General features: G+C 39.7%; 2 protein-coding genes across 3 annotated transcripts in view; both read left to right on the top strand.

Annotated features, from left to right (window-relative positions):
* LOC145459247 (uncharacterized) overlaps positions 1-22,247 on the top strand; it is a 116,134-nt gene that overhangs the window by 88,797 nt on the left and 5,090 nt on the right. Inside the window, exons 2-4 of the mRNA XM_080337894.1 lie at positions 19,725-19,942; positions 21,235-21,341; positions 21,583-21,681. Coding sequence (XP_080194020.1) covers positions 19,797-19,942; positions 21,235-21,341; positions 21,583-21,681 — 352 coding nt within the window. The 5' untranslated portion in view covers positions 19,725-19,796. The remainder of the gene's footprint in view (positions 1-19,724; positions 19,943-21,234; positions 21,342-21,582; positions 21,682-22,247) is intronic.
* LOC145459235 (protein unc-93 homolog A-like) lies at positions 472-17,289 on the top strand. 2 transcript variants are annotated; one of them, XM_080337880.1, is made up of 9 exons: positions 472-750; positions 3,289-3,545; positions 4,403-4,552; positions 7,214-7,398; positions 9,564-10,103; positions 11,318-11,488; positions 12,177-12,411; positions 15,293-15,460; positions 16,811-17,289. In XM_080337880.1, exons 2-9 carry the CDS (start codon positions 3,347-3,349, stop codon positions 16,864-16,866), a joined length of 1,704 nt encoding a protein of 567 aa, XP_080194006.1. In that variant the 5' UTR covers positions 472-750; positions 3,289-3,346; the 3' UTR covers positions 16,867-17,289. The 2 variants fall into 2 exon arrangements, with proteins under 2 accessions (XP_080194006.1, XP_080194005.1); XM_080337879.1 differs by lacking the exon at positions 472-750 and adding an exon at positions 1,829-2,159.

Genomic DNA, 22,247 nt, shown 5'->3' with positions numbered 1-22,247 from the left:
TCATTTGTGCGCCTTGGAGTCGACTTTTATCAAAATACACCAGCCAAGGCTGTGTCAACAAAAAGAGTTCGTGTATCATCTAAAAATAGTACATTGAACGCTCTCGTATTCGACATTTCATGCTGGTGACGTCATATTTTGTGTTACGATTGTTGATATACGCTGTTCTTTCGAATTCTCTACTAGTTGCTGACGATTACCCCTGACGAGTGTCAGCCGAAAATATTCGGGTTCATTTAATATGAATATACTATTCAATTATAGAACTAAAAGTATATGATACTGGGAATTGAAAGTGAAGTATAAATACTACTTCTAAAAGCGGAACATCTATTTCATGTTTTTAGTCCAAAAAGTTTCAAACGTGGTATGCTAAAACAGCGCTGAAACTAAAAAAATGAGTCTTAGTTCACTTTTCCAGATTAGGACACGCCATGGACAATCGACATATGTGTTGAAATGTTAAAATCGCGTGAAGCGATTGTACAATGTCGCCCCGAACGATCTTAGCCAACTTTTTAGTCGATGTTTACGGATACTTGTGTACCTTGAAATCGGTTGTTTCTGTTTTATATGTTAAATATAGTGACCGTCGCTTCTCGCATTGAACTGAATTCAGCGCCCGTATTTTGAAGAAGTAAACAAAGCAGATTGCGTAGCCTACCAGCCATACGAGAGTTCAATGATGTGTGACGGGAAACAATCAGCTGATTTGAAGCAATACACTGCTGCTCCATAACATGTTGCTGGGTTAGTAAGCTTCTTTGTTACCAAAAGAGTAATCGCATGCAAATTACATCACCTATGCCTGCTTATAAACCGACATAAGGGGCTTACAATATCAGACACTTCATATATATGAAACTGTAGCCTTGTGAGATGTAGCCGCCAGTAGAAATCTAAAGTTAGAATGCAACAGTTGACATATCGCGACAAAAACAGTGCATGACCCCAGTTGTACCGATGAGTTTCGCGGTCGCCGAGAAGGTTATACTTACCAGTTTTATACGAAGATGCCGTAATTATAAGACACGTTGTTTAGAACATGATACCGTGTGATGATAATATTCCTATGATCTATATACAGTTGTACAAGAGACAGGGCAATCGTAAGTTTGGATACGAACTGACAATTACGGCATCGCATTATATTCGGAAGGAAGAATGTCGGTCGTAAAATATATTGTCGACGTAATCAGATATATTTATATAACGACCAGTTTGAAGAAACAAGCAGTGAAGTGACTATATTAGATTAGATTTGTATTGATAAAACAGAATTCCCGTTCAAACGTTGCGTTGGAAAGCTAATCCGCTGGATTCAATATAACCGGCCGGCGCATGGGGGGTGTAGCGTGATAAAATTTGGCGTTTACCTTATGTACCTCAAAGTCGACGACTTATGACCATCCTGTACGTTCCACCAAAATTTCCTGACTTTCCGTTATTGCAAGATAATCAGATATCAATTGTAGGAAGTTTAACTATGGCCATGTTGTCAGAAACTGCCTGCCGCTTGAACTCTGTGCCAGTTCGCTTCACTCTATATCTGCCCAAGTCTTGAAATTCTGCTTTGTCGAGTTGGGTAAACTCCATCTAAATAAGCAGACTATATCAAAATAAGTTGATGGTGACCGTTATTGCATAGTTTATAATTTAGTCATCAGGCTCCGCTGCACAATAGCTTCTTGTTTACGTGGTAACTTCCTCTGCTGGAGATTTGTAGTTGGCGTCATTACTCTCACGACTAACGAAAATACGTGAGTTGTACGTGCGGTGCGTTTTATGGCAATAATACCGAACGCTTGGTCAAGGTAGAGGGTGAAATAACATGTGTTTTTGATTTGATCATAGCTGCCAATCGTGACAATGTATCCGCCTAACTAACCGTAGAAAATATAAAGCACCGCTCTCCCTGCGTAGAGAAATGAAGTACTAAATCGGAACAGAAACGGAATAACTACGCGATTGTGAGTTATATGCACCACAGGTGACAATGAGAGGAGTCGAACATGACGCACAGTATACCATGAGTCAATGATCGGGAGGGAACCTTTTTTTAGCTACAGAGGACAGACTGAAAACATTTGTAGGCAGGCCAGATGCGCTGATCAAAATGGAGAATTCCCGACTGTGACGGCTACGCGTCCATAATATAGGTATACTACTTCGCGTGCTTGAGTGACAGTTCGTTATTTACGAAAGAAATATCAACGGGTTCAAGGGTACGGTTGATGGTGCTTGGATTTTTTGTAAACTGGCTGGTCGAAATCTGCAAAATGTCATTCAAATACGTACTAGATTTTCAAGTTCGAAGTCTATTCTTTATTAATCTGTTGTTGTTTTTGTTGTTGTTGTTGCTGCTGCACAACGGTTGATTTCAACCTATAGGCCGGTATGTCTGACATTTCAGCATATGAATATGACACAATGAAAACGACACTTGGGCAGTGTGCATGGCACTTACGCCCATGACTTTATAACGACTGAATTTATTGATTTGCACATTTGACAAATAAAGATACTCTCTCTCCCTCTCTCAGCCCAAACCAAATCCAGAAATTACCTCTTACGCAAACATTAACTAACCCTAATTCTGACACGCAAGGTAATGTCGCATGCTATGTGCCCACGGACCAGTAACGCCCGTAAAGCCCGCTCTCGTTCTGGGACTTTATGAAACGTGTATGCTAGTGGATACAGAGGTGATGAGGAACCTGAATATAGTCATTATATGCAATTATGCATCCGCAGTTTGTCAATAGGGACTCTCTATCCTGCAGCACAAACTACAGAACACAGACATTACAGGCAGGCTTGGACAAACAGATCAATACAGTTGGCTCTTTAGACTTAGAGTGAAATGCTGGTAATCTAATTCTATTCTAATTTGAGAAATGTTTCAATGAATTCTAATGTAATTTTTGGTTTCCCTGAAAATGCTACAGGAGAACTGTATAATGCGAAACGAGCCAAGCTTGGTGTACACACATTTCCAATTCCCATGTTTGTGATAATGAACTTGGAATTAACACGGACAGGACTTGATTTTTGTTGTAGGCCTATTGCTTTTGCGAATTCAGTAATTCTAATTCTAATCTAATTTGAAAAAATGTGCAACTATTTCCGCAATGCTAATTATAATATAATTTGGGAAAACTGAAATTTTTCTAGTTGTCCAACCATGCTTGGATGGGACAGCCATCGTAAATGAAGTTCCTCTTCAATCCCGACACGGCGGTCAATGCAAAGTACATTTAAACCATTTCTAAACTTCATACGTTTCAGTAAATACACGAGCTCTATACATGAGTGAATAGCAAACCGTTCAGCAACGACTGTTGCCATGGAAGACCCCAAAGACGTTGAGACAGGAGTGATGGTCGTATCCAGCATCAACACGCAGAAAGAAAAGACTTTAAGAAATGCACGATCTCGTGTTCGGACTTTATTTTACTTGCAAGCCTTTGGACAAGTTCTGTCGATCGGCGGTGTGCTCGCAGTGCAAATGATGCAAACGAGTCTAAACGTTGAAGGACGCGTAGGTTAGTATGCGCTGTCAGTGTTAGACGGGTTGCTTGTTTGTGTTTTTGAGTTACTAATGACTCTATAATACGTAGCAGTAGCAGTATATCTCTGCAATTCGTCTCTTCCATTTGATATGGGAGCATCGCCGTGGTGTGACCCGCGACAACGTTTAGTCTGAATAAAGGTTTGCGGCGGTACCTAAAATAAAACAACAGCGAGTCTTGCTATACATCATTATAGTTTCAATCATACGCATCTTATCTTTACACGTACGTTTACGTGTAACTGAACTATTACACGGGATTAACCTCAGATACGAGGGACAGGGTTGCATTTAAAACATAAATTCAATTTAAAACAGACATGATTAAAACATGGCCTTTGCTTATGATTTTTAGTCATGACGTCATGCATCTTCAATCGTGACGTCACAGTTAATATACGTTTGTACATAGTTGAAAATATTGGGTCAATTTGGCTCTTTTGACGAAAAAGGTTTCCAATCCTGTCTTAAACGGACCAAAAAATATCTGTGACCAGGACCACATCGTCATCATCATCAAAACATTCATTATAGTGAAGTTATATATAATTACGTGCTATAACTGTTGAACCGTTCCAACCATTCCATATCGTATACGTCAACTATGTCTGGTACAACTCGTCCCAAGGCACATACTGCATGTTTTTTCGAAAGTATTTACACCATTATGGCATAATTATACAACTTTTGAGATGGTATTTTTTTGAAATAGTATTGTTTGAAATAACTCATGTTTTAAATGCAACTCTATCCAATATATCCAATAACAGATCACCCGCATGCCATGATAATATATCCATGATCTGTTCAATTTTGCATTTCATATTACAGGTGCAATCACCATTACGACAGCCTTTCTCGTCACGATTTTCATGTGCTTGTTTGTGTGTCCGGTTCTGCTGCACAGGCTGCAACCAACTACAACTTTAATTTTGTCAGAGTTCAGTCTGCTCCTATTCTGCGCCAGCAACTTCTGTCCAAGTCAGTATACTCCGTTACATTAAAAGGTATACTGCGACCTTCCTAATTTAAATGCAGAGGTTCTGAGTAACGAGGTACTTCTACAGTTTTGAAGTACTCAAATAGGATTTGCTTGTTTGCGCTACGTAGCCTACCAAAATGGATATGCTTATAGACTACCTCCACTTATGTCTAATAGTTTCTAAAGCAATACTACTTTCTCTTTACCTTTTGGATTTTGTAAAATAGAAAGTAGATTTTAGACAGGTTTGCGTCACTTTGACGAGTGGAATTGTCCGGAAAACTGAGCGAAATCACCACTATACCATGAAACTTGTACCGGTTTGCATTGTTATTATTCGTTTTGAGCAAGCCCCGACGATGAATCATTCAATTCGAAGCATAGACATCCCCAATTGACTACTAAACGAATGCGACTCATAGACAAAATCTATTTTTGAAACTTTACTCAAGTAAGCTATGAGTTTTCAATTCAGTGTATACTCACCAGTCACAATGAGCTTGGCGATAAGAAGCCCAGATAAACCTTTGAAAATATCAAACAAATATATCCAGCATATTAGCACTGGTGGCCTGAAATTCGTGGTTCAATCACATGCATGATTAGTAACAATGATTTAAAGAGCTTCTTGGAGGTACAGAACTTCAACATACAATTGAATAGTATATTCATATTAAAATGAACCCGAATATTTTCGGCTGACACTCGTCAGGGGTAATCGTCAGCAATTAGTGGAGAATTGGAACAGTGATTTATAATGTAAGGTATATCTCTAGAACTATATATACATGTTATGGGGTATCTATCGCATCCGCTACTCCCCATCAACGGCTTGCAAAAGTCGATCGTGCAGCAAGGTTCAAAGATCCATACTCATTATAATGTTTATATCCGTTGAGCTGCGGTGACTCAAATTAAACGCACGAAATACTAGGCTACCACACGCTTAGCGACCTTCGTGAAAAACGAAGACACATACACGTGCAAATCGAGGTTAATATTTACATGCAATGTGTATTGCAGAGCACAATTCCTACTGCAAGCAATCGTACTGGCCGATAGCGTGACAACTATAGGCGTAAAACTTGACTCGATATTACAACAATAAAGCTATCGATTGTCAATAAACTATCATAAACGCAAGTCAAAACATCGCCTGTTCGCAATTGTTAACAAATTACGAAGTACTGATGAATTATATATCGACTATATGCTACTTTATTGTGTTTTTATCAGCTTAAAACACCGCAATGCCGAGCTGCATTGGAGAGAGAGAGAGAGAAAAAATATTTATTTTGCAACCGTATGTATATCAATAACATGCATGACAAAAACGGAATTGAGTGAAACGTGATATATAGATAAGCAAGTTAAAGCCAAGCCATCCTGGACAATAGCGTCTTAATATACAGAAGTCGTCACCCTCAAAACCTTTGATCAACTGGCGGGAATATGTATGTAGGAAAAGACACACTGCGTTATGGAAGATTAAATGAATATAATAAGGTAATTGCAACTCAAATTTAGAGTTAGTCTGAGAATAGGGAATCATGAGGCGTGTCATTACAAATCATATGTCAAAGTTGAGTGTGTCCTGACCTCCACGGAGCCCCTGAAACTGGATCATGCAACTCATAGTCGTCAGTGGAACACCGGTTCAGAATCGATGCGTTAACCGGAGGAACGCACGCAGCATCAGATATATGGGCATTGCGCAATCATGCAGTTGTACTAAAAACATGTGTTTGTATGAGGCAGACGAGCTCGATAAGTTAACATGTACTCCATATAGGCCTACTTACTAGTTTGATTGTTGCGTGTGACAATAATGGCAGCTCTCTGGAATAATCAGGATTATAGGTTGTTGGATGCGTTGCATCGAACTGTAAGTGATTTGGGCGTACTCAACCGGCCTCAAGTCCAACTTTAGCCGTCAATGTAATGACGCATACATGTATACTTACTATACATAGATGTTGTCGATATCCGATTGCCCGTGTATCGTGATGTATTGACCCGATTATAAATACAAATATGAAATGAACCTATACTCGAACTAGGCCCACATGAGATATCCATTATGAAGTTGTTTACCGAGATATCGCCATACCCATGCCGGTACAGTGTACACGCACTGTACAGTGTACACTGTACATTAGGGCTGTTAAAAAAATCCTGAATCTTGCTGGTTACGTGATTAAATCGTTAGGTTGCCTTAAAAAACGACGCACACCAAATTTTAATTCATTCCAATTCTTCGATAATTCGGAGATTATCCTTGATCATTGGATAATCCAAGACTTATTGTCGAAAAACTCAAATAACTCCGCGTCTACGGGTTGGAATTGAGTCAAATTTGTTTTGCATCGTTTTTGAAGACAGCGCAACAATTTCATGGGGTTGGCAGAAAAATTCGATTTGCATCTTTGGGTAAATTCAAAATTTTCAAACTGTACGAAATCCGCGATTATTGGTTGGAATGAATTAAAATTTGGTGTGCGTCGTTTTTTTAAGGCAGTCTAACGATTTAATCACGTAACCAGCAAGATTCAGGAAAAAAAACTATTTTTGAACAGCCCTACTGTACATGGTTAGCTGGATTTTCTACTGTTGAAGACTAGATCGCTTGGCTTTACTCACACTGTACGCATTTTACACAGGGTTGGAAGTCCTCCTGCCTGGAGCGATTTTCTTCGGTATTGGCAGAGCATTGTTCGTGCCCTCGTACTCTATGCTCATCATTAAGCTAACAATGCATTGTGCGAGGTACTCCACTTCTCAAGATCAAGCCCATTATTTCGATCAGTTTCAAAGTAAATACTACAGTATTAATGAAGGAGTCCAGGTATTATATTCTTTATGTAGTCTAATAGTAGGAATAAGGGGCTATGCTTTATAGTCGGTTCCAGACCCGGAAAACTAAATGATTCTATTTGTCTATGATTAGACTAACTGGTGCGAAATTCCGCTATCATAATTTGCAAAATGTTTCTTTGCTCTAATTCTAATTATTCTCTAATTTGTGAAAAGTTTTTATGCTCTAATAATTCTAATTCAATTTATGGATTCCCTGAAAATGTTACAGGAGAAATGTATAGTGTATAGCAGGGGTTCTCAACCCGCGGGCCGCATGCGGCCCGCAGACGTAGATTTTGTGGCCCGCGACATCTTTCATTATAAACGCAATTACTAATGACACGGTATTGTTACAAATTAATTTAGATACTTAGCTCTTTTATCGCACCGTCTCTGTTTCGTTTGATTACTCATTCTTGAAGACAGTGGTTCTCAAACTGGGGGCACGCGCCCTCTTTGGTGCGTGAAGCATCTGGAGGGGGCGCGAAGGTGCGGTCAACTGAAAAAAATTTCGCGCTGCGCACAATTTATCCCTAATTCACTGTTATTTCTCTGTGTATAGTCCGAATTTCATATTTGAGAATTCTCTGATCAACGGCTATAACCTTCCATGCCATCAAACTAGCCGTTTGTATTGCTAGCATTCTGGTTGCATTTTGTTATATGACGATAAGGGGGCACGAAATTTTTCCCTATCAAAAAGGGGGGGGGGGGCGTGACTAAAAAATGTTTGAGAACCACTGCTTCAATGTGCTCTCGTTTCTTGATATATGCTCGACTTCAGATTGTTATTGTTTTGAATCATTATTCGGCTGGACTCTGGTTCACGAGAATCCCGCTTCTTAGTAGGCCTACACTTTTAAAGAGTGTTTGACTCACTGCGAACGGTTGTTGAGATTGCCGACGACGTTACAGACGCATCGTTTAAAATTGCTTCGAATATCGCTAAACCCAAGAAATCTGATATGGAAGGTGTGATTTCAATAAAATCGTAACATACTTTGCGAATATTTGCTGTTTCCGGAACTTAGCAGCAAGGACAACATCACCAGACAAATTTCGAAGATGCAATCGTCTGATTCAATCCTGACCAGACGAGTAACATCAATATCAGTCAATCTTTTATCGCCTGTTCTGAAACACGTTGCCGCGTAGACTACTTTTACGCAGCCTTGGATGAATCCACCGACATTGTATAACTATATATCTGGTTGAATTTCATCAGAGTGGACATATATGCAGAGAAATACTGGCTGGGCAAACGTGGGGAGGGGACCAGCGAAAAATATCAACTTGACAAAGCTGACTTCTGTAACTATTGGTACAGTGCCCTAGGCATGAATGGAAAGGAGAAATGTTGATTGTTTTGCTCAGAAATGCCCCCAAACACCAGATTTCTTCTCATATCACTCAGAGCTCAATGTGATAATGGTCTCTGTAACGCAAAAGTTATAGTAATTTTATACTTGCTCGCCCACGCATTGGAACAAAGAGTTCGGCTCTCTGGTGGAAGGATTTGAAGTTGCATATACCGACTTGACAACGAATGTAATGCACGCTCCATGAAGGGATTTACATGCGCCGCTAGAAGATACATATTCTCACAAGCAGCAGCTGCAAACTTACGAACGCTGTTCATTATTACTTTATAATGCATAGAAATGTACTAAATGCCGGTATACGACTGGTAAATCTGCCACAATAGCCTAAATTTAATAGTAGCCCATGAATGCAAGGTAACATAGTTCTGCGGCCCGCAGCGTCTTTTGCTGTTAAAATGCGGCCCGTTATACAAGGAAAGTTGAGAACCCCTGGTGTATAGTGTCAAGCGAGCCAAGCTACTGGCTAGGTGTAGTGCATCCTACAGACATTTGTCATTCCCATCATGCTTTCCCCTTTTTCAACATACAGATCAGCACAATTTACCCCATACTACAGCTAAAATAGATTTCGTATGATGTACGTGAAACCAACAAGTGAGCAATGATGTTAAACTCGGTAATCAATATTTCTATAAAGTTCATGCAAGATTGCAAGTGTAAGCGATTTCAATTATGCAATGTAGTCTCGTCAACAACGTAACGACTTCTCACACACAACACGGCCTCTATTTGTTTTATATATGCAAACACACCGTTACCATTTCTATTTCAGATTGTTGGCAACGGACTAACTTACGGTATATTCTATGGAACATACCAACCTCCTAATTCCGACGCGAGTACATCTATCCTGTCTACAAACAATTTCACAAGCGCTGCAAGTTCATTATATCAATATTGCGGCAAAAATGATTGTCAAGATGAAGCCATCATTCAGCAGAGTTTACATCAATACGTGCCTCCGTCTAAAACGAGCGTTTACATTTTTATAATGTCAACAGTTTTACTTAACGCGTTAGCTATCATCATTCATTGCACAATATTTCCTGGGATCGGCGTGTTCTCGCACAAACTTACCAAAATCAGTCAAAACGTAAGCCGAAAACTGTTATTCTCAAACGGGGAAGACAGAGAACCAAATCATGTTATCGAGGACTGCAATATTTCTGAACCGGAGTCGAATACATCGCAAGCTTCGAAAAGTACGGAGTCGTGCAATGCGTCGACCGATGAAAGCGCTGCCGATGGTCTAACATCAGAAATCGAACCCGACGTCGGCAAATATTTGCAGAAAAATGCAGATAGAAGAAAGGTTCGTACTTGAATGTTCGACTTAACAATATTTGTTCTGATTACATTGAGGCTCGATAAATATTTTCTTTTCTAAACATATTACCACATCGTAGTGGCTATAATTATTAGAAAAGTTTCGTGGAAATCGAACATTATTGCGACAAGTCAGAAAATTGACAGGGTTGTAATCAAGTCGCACGGTTCCGACTCACTAGTCAATCTTACTTTCATAGTTTTGAATCGAGTCAAGTCGAGTCATTTTCAATTCACCACCGAGTGAAGTCAGAATACAAAGCGTCGAGTCCGAATACGAGTACAAGTTATTGTATTCACGGTTCAGTTTCAAGTTCAAATCTTGTTCAAACCACTTTTTTGGAACTCAGTTTGGGTGATATCGAATGTCTCGCATTCATAATGTACTAATTTTCGTCACTTATTTTTCAAGTACCAGTACTAATAAGGGAAATACCAATAATGTGATAAGCTTACTATTCTTCAAGTCGTAACCCGAGTACAATTAGGGTCAATACACAAATTGACGCAAGTCGCGTCGAGTCATTTTCATATACAAGAAAATATCTCGATTCGAGTCGAGTCGCCAAAAATCGTGACTCTAGTCATTACGACCCTGCTAATTCAATGTAAAAATGTAGTAATTCAAAATCCGATACGAATCCAGCTTAAGTAATCGATTTTTTTTCTTATGCAAATCCATGACGGTGCCAGCGACAAACTGATACTGAATCCTAGTGATTTGCAGCATAAAATCATTTCAAGGCTCCATATTGACACCTGGCGATGAATTATATAAGATGTCCGAATCGTACATAACAGGGGAGTCGGTGGTGAACAACACGCAGTAGCAGTAATGATACTGCATAATCCAATCGGATGGTTATGACGAACCAGCGACCCCATTGATGTAGCAGTCACTTCAACCAACTATATAATAGGTCAACTTTTAGGCCAATGTCGGTTTGTGATTGAAAGGTTACACTACAAGTAGTTTCGACTGCATCCTATAATTTGATTTTAGTGCAATCTTGGTGAGTTTTGAGAGCTGAAATTATTAATAAAACTGAACTGAAATAAACTGAAGACTAAGCCCACTATCGATAACAAATCCGCAATCGCGGAAGATCGTTGTGTTCTCCCACTTTCATTTATTGTCCCGTCAACGAGTTTTGTGATTCGTAGGCTTACACGGGCTGTAAATTCTCACGTTTTCTCAAGAGTAAAGAAACAAGTGGATATTGGAGCTCGATAATGAGAACTTTCCGGTTCATGATCAGTAAAAGGGCAATGTTGCTGGGATTCCCAGCTGTTCACACAGGGATGTTGGTCGGATTCGTCTTCGCAGACCTTACCAGAGCATACGCTTCTTGCGTGGCTGGAGTTCAAATGGTAAATAAATGTGGACGAAACGTACCAGTATACGGATAGGTCCGAGTGCCATTTCTCCATCCGCATATGGCTGATTAGATCGCATTTTGTGTTGTTGTTGTTGTTTATTATTATTTGATTGGCGATTATAACTCAAGTGGCTTTGTTCGCCATATCCAAAAAGTCATTTATCATGAACATATTTCGAAAACTGCACCTATTTGTAGTGTCATTAGTCATTTGACATTAGTCAAGAAGATTCAGTGCAATTTCAAAAGTAACTATCTCCGAATAATTGCCAAAAATATGCGACCCTTCGGCCGAATCTGGTTTTTGAAACTACGTACTCAAGTAACTCGGAGACTTCTCACTACTAGTTTTGGAATATCTTAGAAATCGCTACTACCACTCGTAATTGAGTAGATATTTACAATTTTACTTACTTTTATCACTTGACGAGAAATCGCGTCTTCTACTTGTAAGCGAGTGGAAATTTATGGCTTTACGTCCACTTGAATACCAACTCTGACCGACTATACTTTGCCTACCTCTGTTCATATCAAAATTTATACTTCCGGTCGAGAGGTAAGAATGCCGTTGTTCTGGCCATAATAGTCTGAATACTCCGTATGAGTGACGGTGGACCTCGATCATATATATAACGTCAATGCCTTTGCACACTTACCTTCGTAATAACTGGCATTTGCAGACCGGGGCATTCGCGTTAACGTTTGGAGTCGCTGGAATGGTCTCATCGTGGATTTACGGGAAGATTCTTCCGTTTTTTGGTCGTGTGCCGCTGTTTAGTGTTGCTTGCACAGCGGAGATAGCGTTCTACGCTCTATGTTATTTCTGGAACCCGAATCCGGACGCCATTTATATCATATTCGTCATTTTTATTGGAATTGGATGCGTCAACGGGATGATACGACAGAATGTTATCGGTAAGTCTTTTTATTATTTTCAAGCCCGAGTATCTTCAGCCTATCGCGGTGGCAACCATACATACTATTCGTAATATTGGATAGTTTAAGAAGTAAAGCACTTTGTTACTCACGATGCCTCAAGTCTTATCACGAGAATAACAAGAAAGAATTAGCTATACTTCACGAACATTCGGAAACAACATTGCTGCATTCATTAGACATGTAATTGAATTCGACATATATTGAGCATGTTAATCATTGTTTTAACTCCCACGGGCTGTAAAAGGGATGGTGTGAACGTGAGGTTCGCGTTCGCGTTCTGTGTGTGAACCTTGGAAATTTAGAGGTTAGCGTTCTCAACAAAACCTTGGTAGGTTCTGCACTGTGAACCTTTTTCATGTATTATAATTTTCACTTCATTATAGCATCTTTGGTTCAGATTTTTCGCATTTCAAATGCGGGCCACTCTATGCATTGCGCTGGTAGCATAAAAAATCAACGCTAAACGAGCATGCACCTGGACAATCTTAAAAATTTTACCTGCTTTGTTGCAAAAGTTTGCTCGAAATATCCAGCTTTCCGTTTGTGAATATTTAGTGACTCTCTGCTGTGAGCTTGACCCGCAATCACACAACATCACGAGCGAAATACACTACATGTATACATTGTGGTTGGTCACTGTTGTATAACTTGTTAATGGGGTAATATGGGTAGCAAGTATAGAAACCCGTTTTACACCATGCTCAGGTCTGGCTTACACCGTTACGGCGTATGCTGATATTTCCCCAAAGTCCTCGTCAAAATTCTTGGCGAAGTGACGGAAGATATTGATTTTATGGGATTATTATATCATTTGATTGCTCCACTTGATACATTAGGTGACGGTTAAAAAGTCAGTATGTAGCCTACTCCTGCATTGTGGCATAATGTGGTCCTAGTTGACGCTAAGTATTATTTAGATCAGTGATTCCCAACCGCGGCCCCGAGGGCCGCATGCGGCCCGCAGATAGCCTTCTTGCGGCCCCCACTAAATATTAAGAAATCGAGTATTGACAAAAAAATAATAAAATTCCCGTTCTTGGCTTGGAGTCTGGAGTTTGTAATTAGGATTGCAGGAAAGTCGTGAGTAGACTGCTAACGTTACGTCGCTGCTATTTCAATGCAATGTGCCCTAACTTTCCAGTTGAACGAGCAGTAGCTATAGATATAGGTATAGACAGGACCATAACTGCGGCACGCCTCACCCTCCAATTGAGGGGGGCAAGCTCGAAGGGGGCTCAAAATTATTTCGTGAATAAGCATAAATTATAGAATATTTTTTGAAAATTTGTGCATCTTTTTACTCTAGGCGTGATTCATGCTGCCAAATATCTTGACTTTTGGGTACTCATCCCCAAAAAAATCATATTTATCGAATATTAATCATTTAACGCCATGTAACATGCGACTCCAAGAAGTGTGTCAGATCGATTGACAGCGACAAAACCTTGGCCGAAAAGGACTGCCCTTATGCTGACCGAAGCTTCGTTATATATACAAAATACTGTCTTGGCAATCTGAACCTCACAAGGCACATATCATCCCGCTGGGACAAATTATATTGCAGTGAAGAAATACCAATTTGAAATAGTGTGGGTCTCTTAGTTTAGTAGCCTACGTTTGGGCTATTCTATATTTTTTGATATAGCAGACAGGAGGTCATGAAATAACTGGGTCATATAAACGGGTTCTACGGTGTTCAAGACACCTCACTTAATAGCTCTACCTGTAAATATGATTACGTGAGCAGCGTGGACAAGAAATTGATAGCAATATATATGCAATTCCCAATAATATTGACCGATTGTATCATAAATTATCGAAAATTTCGCGCTTTGCGCTGGCTCGCTAAACGGTACAGATAATTTCGTGGTAAAAGCGAACAAGTGATAGGGGTAGGTTTTTCACCCTATGGGAGCCCAAGACCAAAGTTTTTTGGGGGAGGGAGGCTCACGAAGTGCTCTTTCATTCCTGCCAACGGATATACGCCCGGATATGTTCAATTATTATTGAGGGGTCCTATACCTTTTCAAACACACCTCCCTAGGCTCTACCTGTAAAACTGATCACGTGAGCAGAGAGAGGATAAAAATTGATAGCAATATATATGCGATTTCCGATCATATTGACCGATTCAATTATGAATTACAGAAAATTTTCGCGCCTCGCGCGTTTAGGCAATAAAAGCTGACTCACTAGACGGCCCTGAAACCAGTATAATTGGTAGTCCTACAGCTCACGACCCAAGTGCCCGAATAATTTGAAAGCTACTATCGTACTGATTCCAAAAATACGAATTGAAATCTCGCCAGGGCAATATAACTGGTCCGAAATAGCCACCAAAGGTCGATGTTCTGAACAATGGGAACGCAGCAACGCAGTGACCATAACAATGGCCAATGGCTTCGGGCGATTGATCGGAACAATGCCAATTTTCATATTTTGATGACTATTTTGGGTCCGTTTCATTGCGCTGGTATTCGTGCGGCCCCGACCGTACTCTGAAATTCTAAATTTGGCCCCGACACCGAAAAAGGTTGGGAACCACTGATTTAGATTAATATATCAACTCACTAAAATGCATGGTTGGAATTAGCATTATGACGTCACGAGGTTCACGTTCGCGTTCACACAGAACCTTTCAAAAAGGTTCGCGTTCACACGAACCTGAACCTTTCAGAGGTTCACACCATCCCTAGCTGTGATACCTATCAGGGTAAAACTCCGATTAAAACTGTTCCAGTTTTCCTGTAAGATGCGAATCATAGGCGAATATCATAGGCCTTGCACATCATCATTTATTGTACGCTTGGTAGCTATAAAGTAAATCGAAGTTTAAAAAACACTAAATTTGTTACAGCCGCGTATACCATCCATTTCACTGAGAACAAGACGGTTGCATTGACTGTGTTCAACACGGCGTATGTCGGAGGCATGGGATTCCAATACGGACTGAGTACCTTCACGTGTGTCAGCACAAAGCTAATCGTCCAAGTGATATTTACTGTGCTAGGAATACTCTTTTATGGTGAGTATAGGTTAACATTACACGTCCCATGGAATATAATCTCTCTCCTCACAAATGCACAGCCATCGCCGAAATAATAAACTAATTAGATAGAACATTGTAATCTAATCAGCATATATAGGTTATGTGCGGGTGATGATAATTAATTATTATCAGCCACAGAGAGACAAATCACACATAAGAATGCTATTTAATTGTAATTATCAGATGCATTTGATATGATTAATTGATAGATAGATATATACTAATTGGTCTAGGCCAGGACTGTCAAACACAGCACGGCCCGCGACGCGATTCTGAAAAATGGCACATTTTCAACAAATGTTGAGACTTTTAGTACGAAATACCTTTATTCAAGGCCTATACTAGTAGGCCATCCTTAATTAAATAATCCCTCAAGACAGCAAATGTTGAGTATGTTCAATTGTTCATAGGCTGTTCAATTGTTCATAGGCACATTATAAGTTTATAATCATCCGACATTGGTGCTGCGGTTACATTGTAGTCACCATCAAAAACAAGTAGCTCTGCCATTGATACCCAATTTCGAGAGGGGGAAAAGTGCACAGTGAGTTCACAGATTTTATGGAAAATGGACCAAAAAGTAGTAATCCGCAGAAGTGAAAACCTCACTTAGAAACCGTTATATGCAAAAATATATATCGTCACGCTATAAAACTATTCCACCGGCCAATCGTCGAAATTTTGCCAATTTCATTGTTTGCAAATATATATAACGTGTTTATAGAATAGAACCCTATGGTTCGTGATATAGCGAATTGTTATGTGATAGGCTTGATAATTGAGTATTCAAGTGAAAAATAAAGGGCATAGATTTAGGTAACCTTTTGGAATCATTTGACTGGTCCGGCCCGCGAGTGCTTTGGAGGATTGAATCTGGCCCACGACGCAAGTTGAGTTTGGCACCCCAGGGCTAGGCCCAGAACTATCCTATTCATATCATACATTACGCTACTGTACCATAATTTGATGAGGCGTGATTCAACCATAGTACCGGAGTAGCGTACTTCTACTTTTCGAAGTACTCAAGTTGGTTTTTTGCTTAACTGCACTACTTACTCGTCATAGATTTCAGATTTTAGGCAGAACTTTTGGTACTAGAATACTACTTTTTTACTTACCCGTAAATCACTACTTCAACTTGTACTTGAGTATAAATTTACTACGTTACTTCAACTTCTACTTGAGTAGCAACGACGACTACTTTTACCACCTCTGGATCGAGCCTAAGGACTCTAAATAATAAAACTGCTGTTCTCGTGTGCCAGAATATCGCTTCAATACCCAATCAATTCAGCTGAAATTAATGCTGTCTATTTGTTTCGGTAGCTGTTGCAGAGATGATGCGAAATTCGAAAGATAAATGCAAGAACACCGACGGCTGACATCCTGTGAAATACTGCCCAGAGAACAAGGTCGTCTAGCATTCAGATTCCGCATGACACGTATCGATCGGAAGATGTTCCGCCTCCGTGTATCGACTGCAAAGCCTTGAAATTTTGTCCAGCATAATGGCAGATTCGTCAACGTGTCTAAATCCCAACTTGAGTCCGGGAGTATGTTTGAACCCGGTTTAACGAGTCGCATACAATGGCGCATTAAATGGTTCTTGAAGGCTCGTTTAAACTCAAGTTCGAGAGCCTCGGAAGTCGTAACGTTGTTGCCAGAGTCAAAAATATTACATGCATACCGTATTTCTGTGCGTTTTTATAGTGTTTTCATTTTTTATGCCTTAATTTCAGAAAATTGGTTTATTTTTCCGTTTTATCATACGCTATCGAATATATTATTATCGACATGCTTGATAACTACGTACCGGTTATGTCTCGCTATAGAGCATTCTACAAGTCAGGTAACTGTGGAAACAACTTAGAGTGGTTCTCAAATCTAAAGCATATTAAACACTCCACCAGAAGCACATAATCGTAAATTACATCGCTGACATTTCAGCGCGTTATCAGTCAAGGCGTCCTTATGAATAGTCAAAGATTCCCTTTATTGGCTGAATGCGAGATAACCAAACACGAGGTTTGTTTGTTCGAACGTATAACATGTCCCATCTGCCAAAACATGAGGATTAAAATGTTTGGCCAGAAAGGCGGTTCAGCGTTAAAGCCGTGTCTGACCTAACACAGGAAAAAGGTAAACATCGTAATATTGTTAATTTGGCGGTGGATCTTCGCATATATACTCTGGACGGGAGAGGCTTTCCTTTCTGTAGACAGGCACGAAGGGTGAAATGTTCTCAAATATAAGAGTATGAAAGCGTTCGATGACGGCTCCACGGGCACTCAGATTACTAGGATTGGACGCAGACCGAACAAAGCGTATGTGATGGCGCCGCTTCGACATTCTCCGGCAGGGTGCTGTTGTCTTCGAACTTATAGCATTTCATCACTTCCATAAAAAGTTATAGAATAATATCAGTAAAGTCATAGCCATCACGATAGATGACAAGTGAAACGTTGATATTGTGACGTCACTGACATAGCGTAGATCGTGCTTGTTAGAGTATAGCTCGCGTAATAAACAACAATGGTTGTGAGGATTTTTCTGTGATTGAAATCCGCCTTAATATGTATTGCGATTTGCGAGTACTTCCCAGCCGGCCAGCCATTAGAGAAATTGGAACATGTCTGTTAGTCACACAGTTTCATTAAACATCAAACAGTTTCGCCCATTACAACGAGATATTCCCAGTTGCAACGGACTTGGGCTGCTGTACGCAAAGATTCAATGATAAGGGTATATATTGCTTATGCAAAATGAAATAAATTGTCATTGGTAACAGCAGTTGGTTATTAAAACGAGAACCGCAATGTACACACTCTACTGCCCAAAGTCTTAGCAATATAAATCATTGTCACTTCATGTGAATTGGCGAAGTTGCTATTAAGACTTTCCCTTGGTTTTAATATATTTGCGCCGACCTCCATTATGAGTTACTTAAAAGCGGTGACGCATGGTTTGTCAGGCAATATCCGTAAATCGATTTCCGATAAATCGGAACGAATATAGGCTACTCTTCGTCAATACTGGCATCTCCATCTACTGTTCGCGTTCATGCTGAAGAATGTATTATAGCAATTTTCTGCTGAGACATTTAGAATCATTTATCAGGAATCGAATATATTAGACTACTCAATGACGCGACCCTGTTAGAAAGATATCTGGATAGAAAGCGGAAAATAGAATTCCCAAAACGGTTGAAGGATAAAAGCTTTTCTTGAATGTTGTGAACTCTTAAGTGGCATGAACACTGAACTGTGGGCAAGTTCCTATATAGGAAAACAATCTAAATTAATTTTTTATCCCAGCGAAGATTGATTCCTTCCAGAATAACACAGAACCTGTCGGTATTATTATATGACCACATAAATTACATTCTATTGTGCGGTGCATTCAGCTTTACAACTGAACAAACCTAGGCGCGGTACCGACCGATTGTGTGGGAAATCCATGGGCGTGGATTATCCGAATGAGGATGGCGAATGCGTGCTAAGTCGAGTTATAACCGGGCACAAACATCTGTTCATAACAATATCCGTATTTTGTGGTGCCAAAATGTATTTCCACGCTGACCGTTGAGAATATAGGTATGTCTACAGTGACCGCGACACTGTATATTTCCAGAGGTTATTGCCATTTGGTGTACGTATATCTTCTAGGTTGTAGCTACTAGCTAACAACTTTTACGATGACTATTTTCAAGTACGCCTTTCATCTCTGCTTCAATTGAATCGCTTGTAATTCATAAATACGCCGAGCTTATATGACATCTTCGTTTGGGGGCGACGGAAATGTACAAATGCAAAAATATGTAGTTGTTCTTTTTCATCTTCAAAGGGGTCCGAAATAGTGCCAGCTCTGAGCAGAGTGCGGCAAATCTCGGGCTCCGAGTGAGCAGACAATGTAGCAGTGTCTAGCAGCAGTAGAGGACATAAATACATAGAATACAAATATTGGTATAAAAGATATTACGACAGCCTTGCAACAGCTGATCTTATCACTGGCGCTGTAGTAAGATGCTATAGGCATATGCGCAAGGTTGTGCAGAATTAAGTATATTACCTATTCTACCAATCAATGAGTCGGTGATTTGCTCTATAGTTTCCGGTCGCATCCACACAAAGATTAGACATCCCACTTTGTGGATTTAGCCCGCTATAATAATAATAATAACTTGCTTGGTGCAGCCGTAAAATATAGTAAAACATTACTGAATCTTTTCGCCATTACACAGGATTAGACATACTGTACTATTAGTGAAGTTGCCATAACAGTGTTACTATAACCGTGCTCACCCTGCAACAAAATGCCGCAAAGATCTGGAAACCGCGGGTTTCCGACCATGTTGGATTTAGTTAAACGAGAAGACGAAATTCGACGAGCAACTAACCGAGCGGAAGTTCGAATGCAGAACCGCATTTTTAAAGCTGGTGGAATTGAAAGCGCTAGAAAGTAAGTTTATGTACCCTGGGACAGTTTGGATGACGTGAAACCCCATGAGTTTACGCTTGGGTCACTAAAATGCAGATAATCGACTGAATAGTATATTCATATTGAAATAAACGTCAAAGGTAATCGTAAGGCAAATCGTAGAGAATTGGAAATAACATTGTATAATTTATATCAACAATCGTATCACAAAATATCAATTGTATATTGAAGTCCTGAAGAAGATCTTCAGATAATCCACTAAAATGCAGATGAAATCAGGCCTATTTTACTTTTATGTCCATTGTCCAATATGCTGACCAATTAATACATCATTTCGAATTGAATAGTATATCCATATTGCATTCAGCCAGAATATTTTCGGCCGAGATTCGTCAGCAAACTAGCAGCGAATTGAAAAGAACATTGTGTATCAACAATAGTATAACCAAAAATGACGTCACCGGCATGGAAATTCGAATGATCGGGGCGAACAGATGGTTTTCATGCCGGTGACGTCATATTTGTTGATATACAATGTTCTTTCCAATTCTCTACTACTTGGTGACGATTATCCCTAACGAGCGCCAGTCGAAAACATTCGGATTTATTTCAATATGAATATATTACTCAATTGATAATGAAGTTCTGTAGGCTACCTCCGAGAGTCTCTTGGAATATACGACTGTGCATGGCATCGCTATTTCACCACAATTATTCATTATTATTATTATAGACGTCACTCCTAATACCGATAGTCTGCTGATACAATAGTCATGACGGGCATATATTTAGCAAATGATGAAATATAGCTAGCACAAAAGCACAAATCTCTCGGATTCATAACTATTTTATTAATATCGCAGGTTGATATGACTTGAAGCACCTAGGTCTTAGGAAACTAATTTTCCCACCACTATACTGCAGGTACAACGTCAAAAACAAGAAACAAGTTATGTGCTGACATACAGTGAAGTCAATAAATGGAGAACACCTGCTGCTCACTACAAAGCCAGTATTATTGTTGATAATGTAACATTGATCAAGTTGTATAAATGAAAGACGGGCGAAAGCACGTAGGGCTGACTCACCTTTGGGCTCACCGACGTAGTGTTGAACACAATGGCTTGAATTTAGTTGTAAGAATGAAGAATTATTGTCGTATTTCGAATGTGAGTACTCAAACAAGCTTTCACTATAGTGCGGGTGAAATCCTGACTCGACAAGGAACCTCAACCGCATTTAATCTGAACATAGCATAGAGCTGTCATGTAGCATAAAGTAGCTGACACTTGTATGGAAAACTCTTCTCGCAGACACAACATCGCAGTCCGTAACTGGGAGCAAGAACAGGTGAGACAGGAACTGCACAATATCCAAACAGCTTCAAAGAGAAGTCATTTATTGCGATTGCAAGACCCGGGTAAGTAAGATTGTAGTACCAATCATCGCAATATTAAAGTCGTGCTGATTGTTAAATCTGCCCTCACCGATGGTCATTGGATATTATTTGTTTGGCAGTTAACATTATATGACTATAATCATAATGCCATAGTTGGCCGCATTCATTGACACTCAAGATTGTATGAATGACGTGTTGCGAAAATTATTAACCCTATGAAATACGAACTTATTAGACTCCTAAACCCGCATGACAATTTCAGAGGCATTGCGACTGGCAGATCCCGAGCTCGCAGAGGCAATGGAAGAGCAGCAATATTACGCGACGCAAAATAATATCACCGACGACGATGAATACAAAGGTGTCCTATTTTTATAACATAAGATACCTGCATAATTGAAAGTCGCGACAACAATATCGAGAAATCAGTCTGGTATGGGAACTCGACTGTATCGATACTAAACTAGACACAGTTTGCTGGGATATAAATCGCATCCGGTTCGATCAAATTGAACTCCTGATCCAATTCGGTATTTTCATTCCTAACGTTAAGTTTCGCATCCGGATCCTGTCTATGTTTCAGCATTGGCAGTTGGCGTTCCTAATATTAAGCCTTGGTGATCAAATTTGCGAATATTTACATTCAATTCATACATCCATGCCTACAAATACATTATTCAATTAAATAGTATATTCATATTGAAATGAACCCGAATATTTTCGGCTGACACTCGTCAGGGGTAATCGTCAGCAACTAGTAGAGAATTGGAAAGAACATTGTATATCAACAATCGTATCACAAAATATGACGTCACCAGCATGAAATTTCGAATGAGAGAGCGTTCAATGTACTATTTTTAGGTGATACACGAACTCCTTTTGTTGACAGAGTTTTGGTTGGTGTATTTTGATAAAAGTTGTAAAAAT

This window comes from Botryllus schlosseri, chromosome 16 (genome assembly GCF_051294905.1).
Source record: "Botryllus schlosseri isolate E-star chromosome 16, Bs_hap1, whole genome shotgun sequence".
Lineage (NCBI taxonomy): Eukaryota > Metazoa > Chordata > Ascidiacea > Stolidobranchia > Styelidae > Botryllus > Botryllus schlosseri.
The sequence above is the reverse complement of the archived record's forward strand: the minus strand, read 5'-3'. Positions and strand labels throughout refer to the sequence as shown.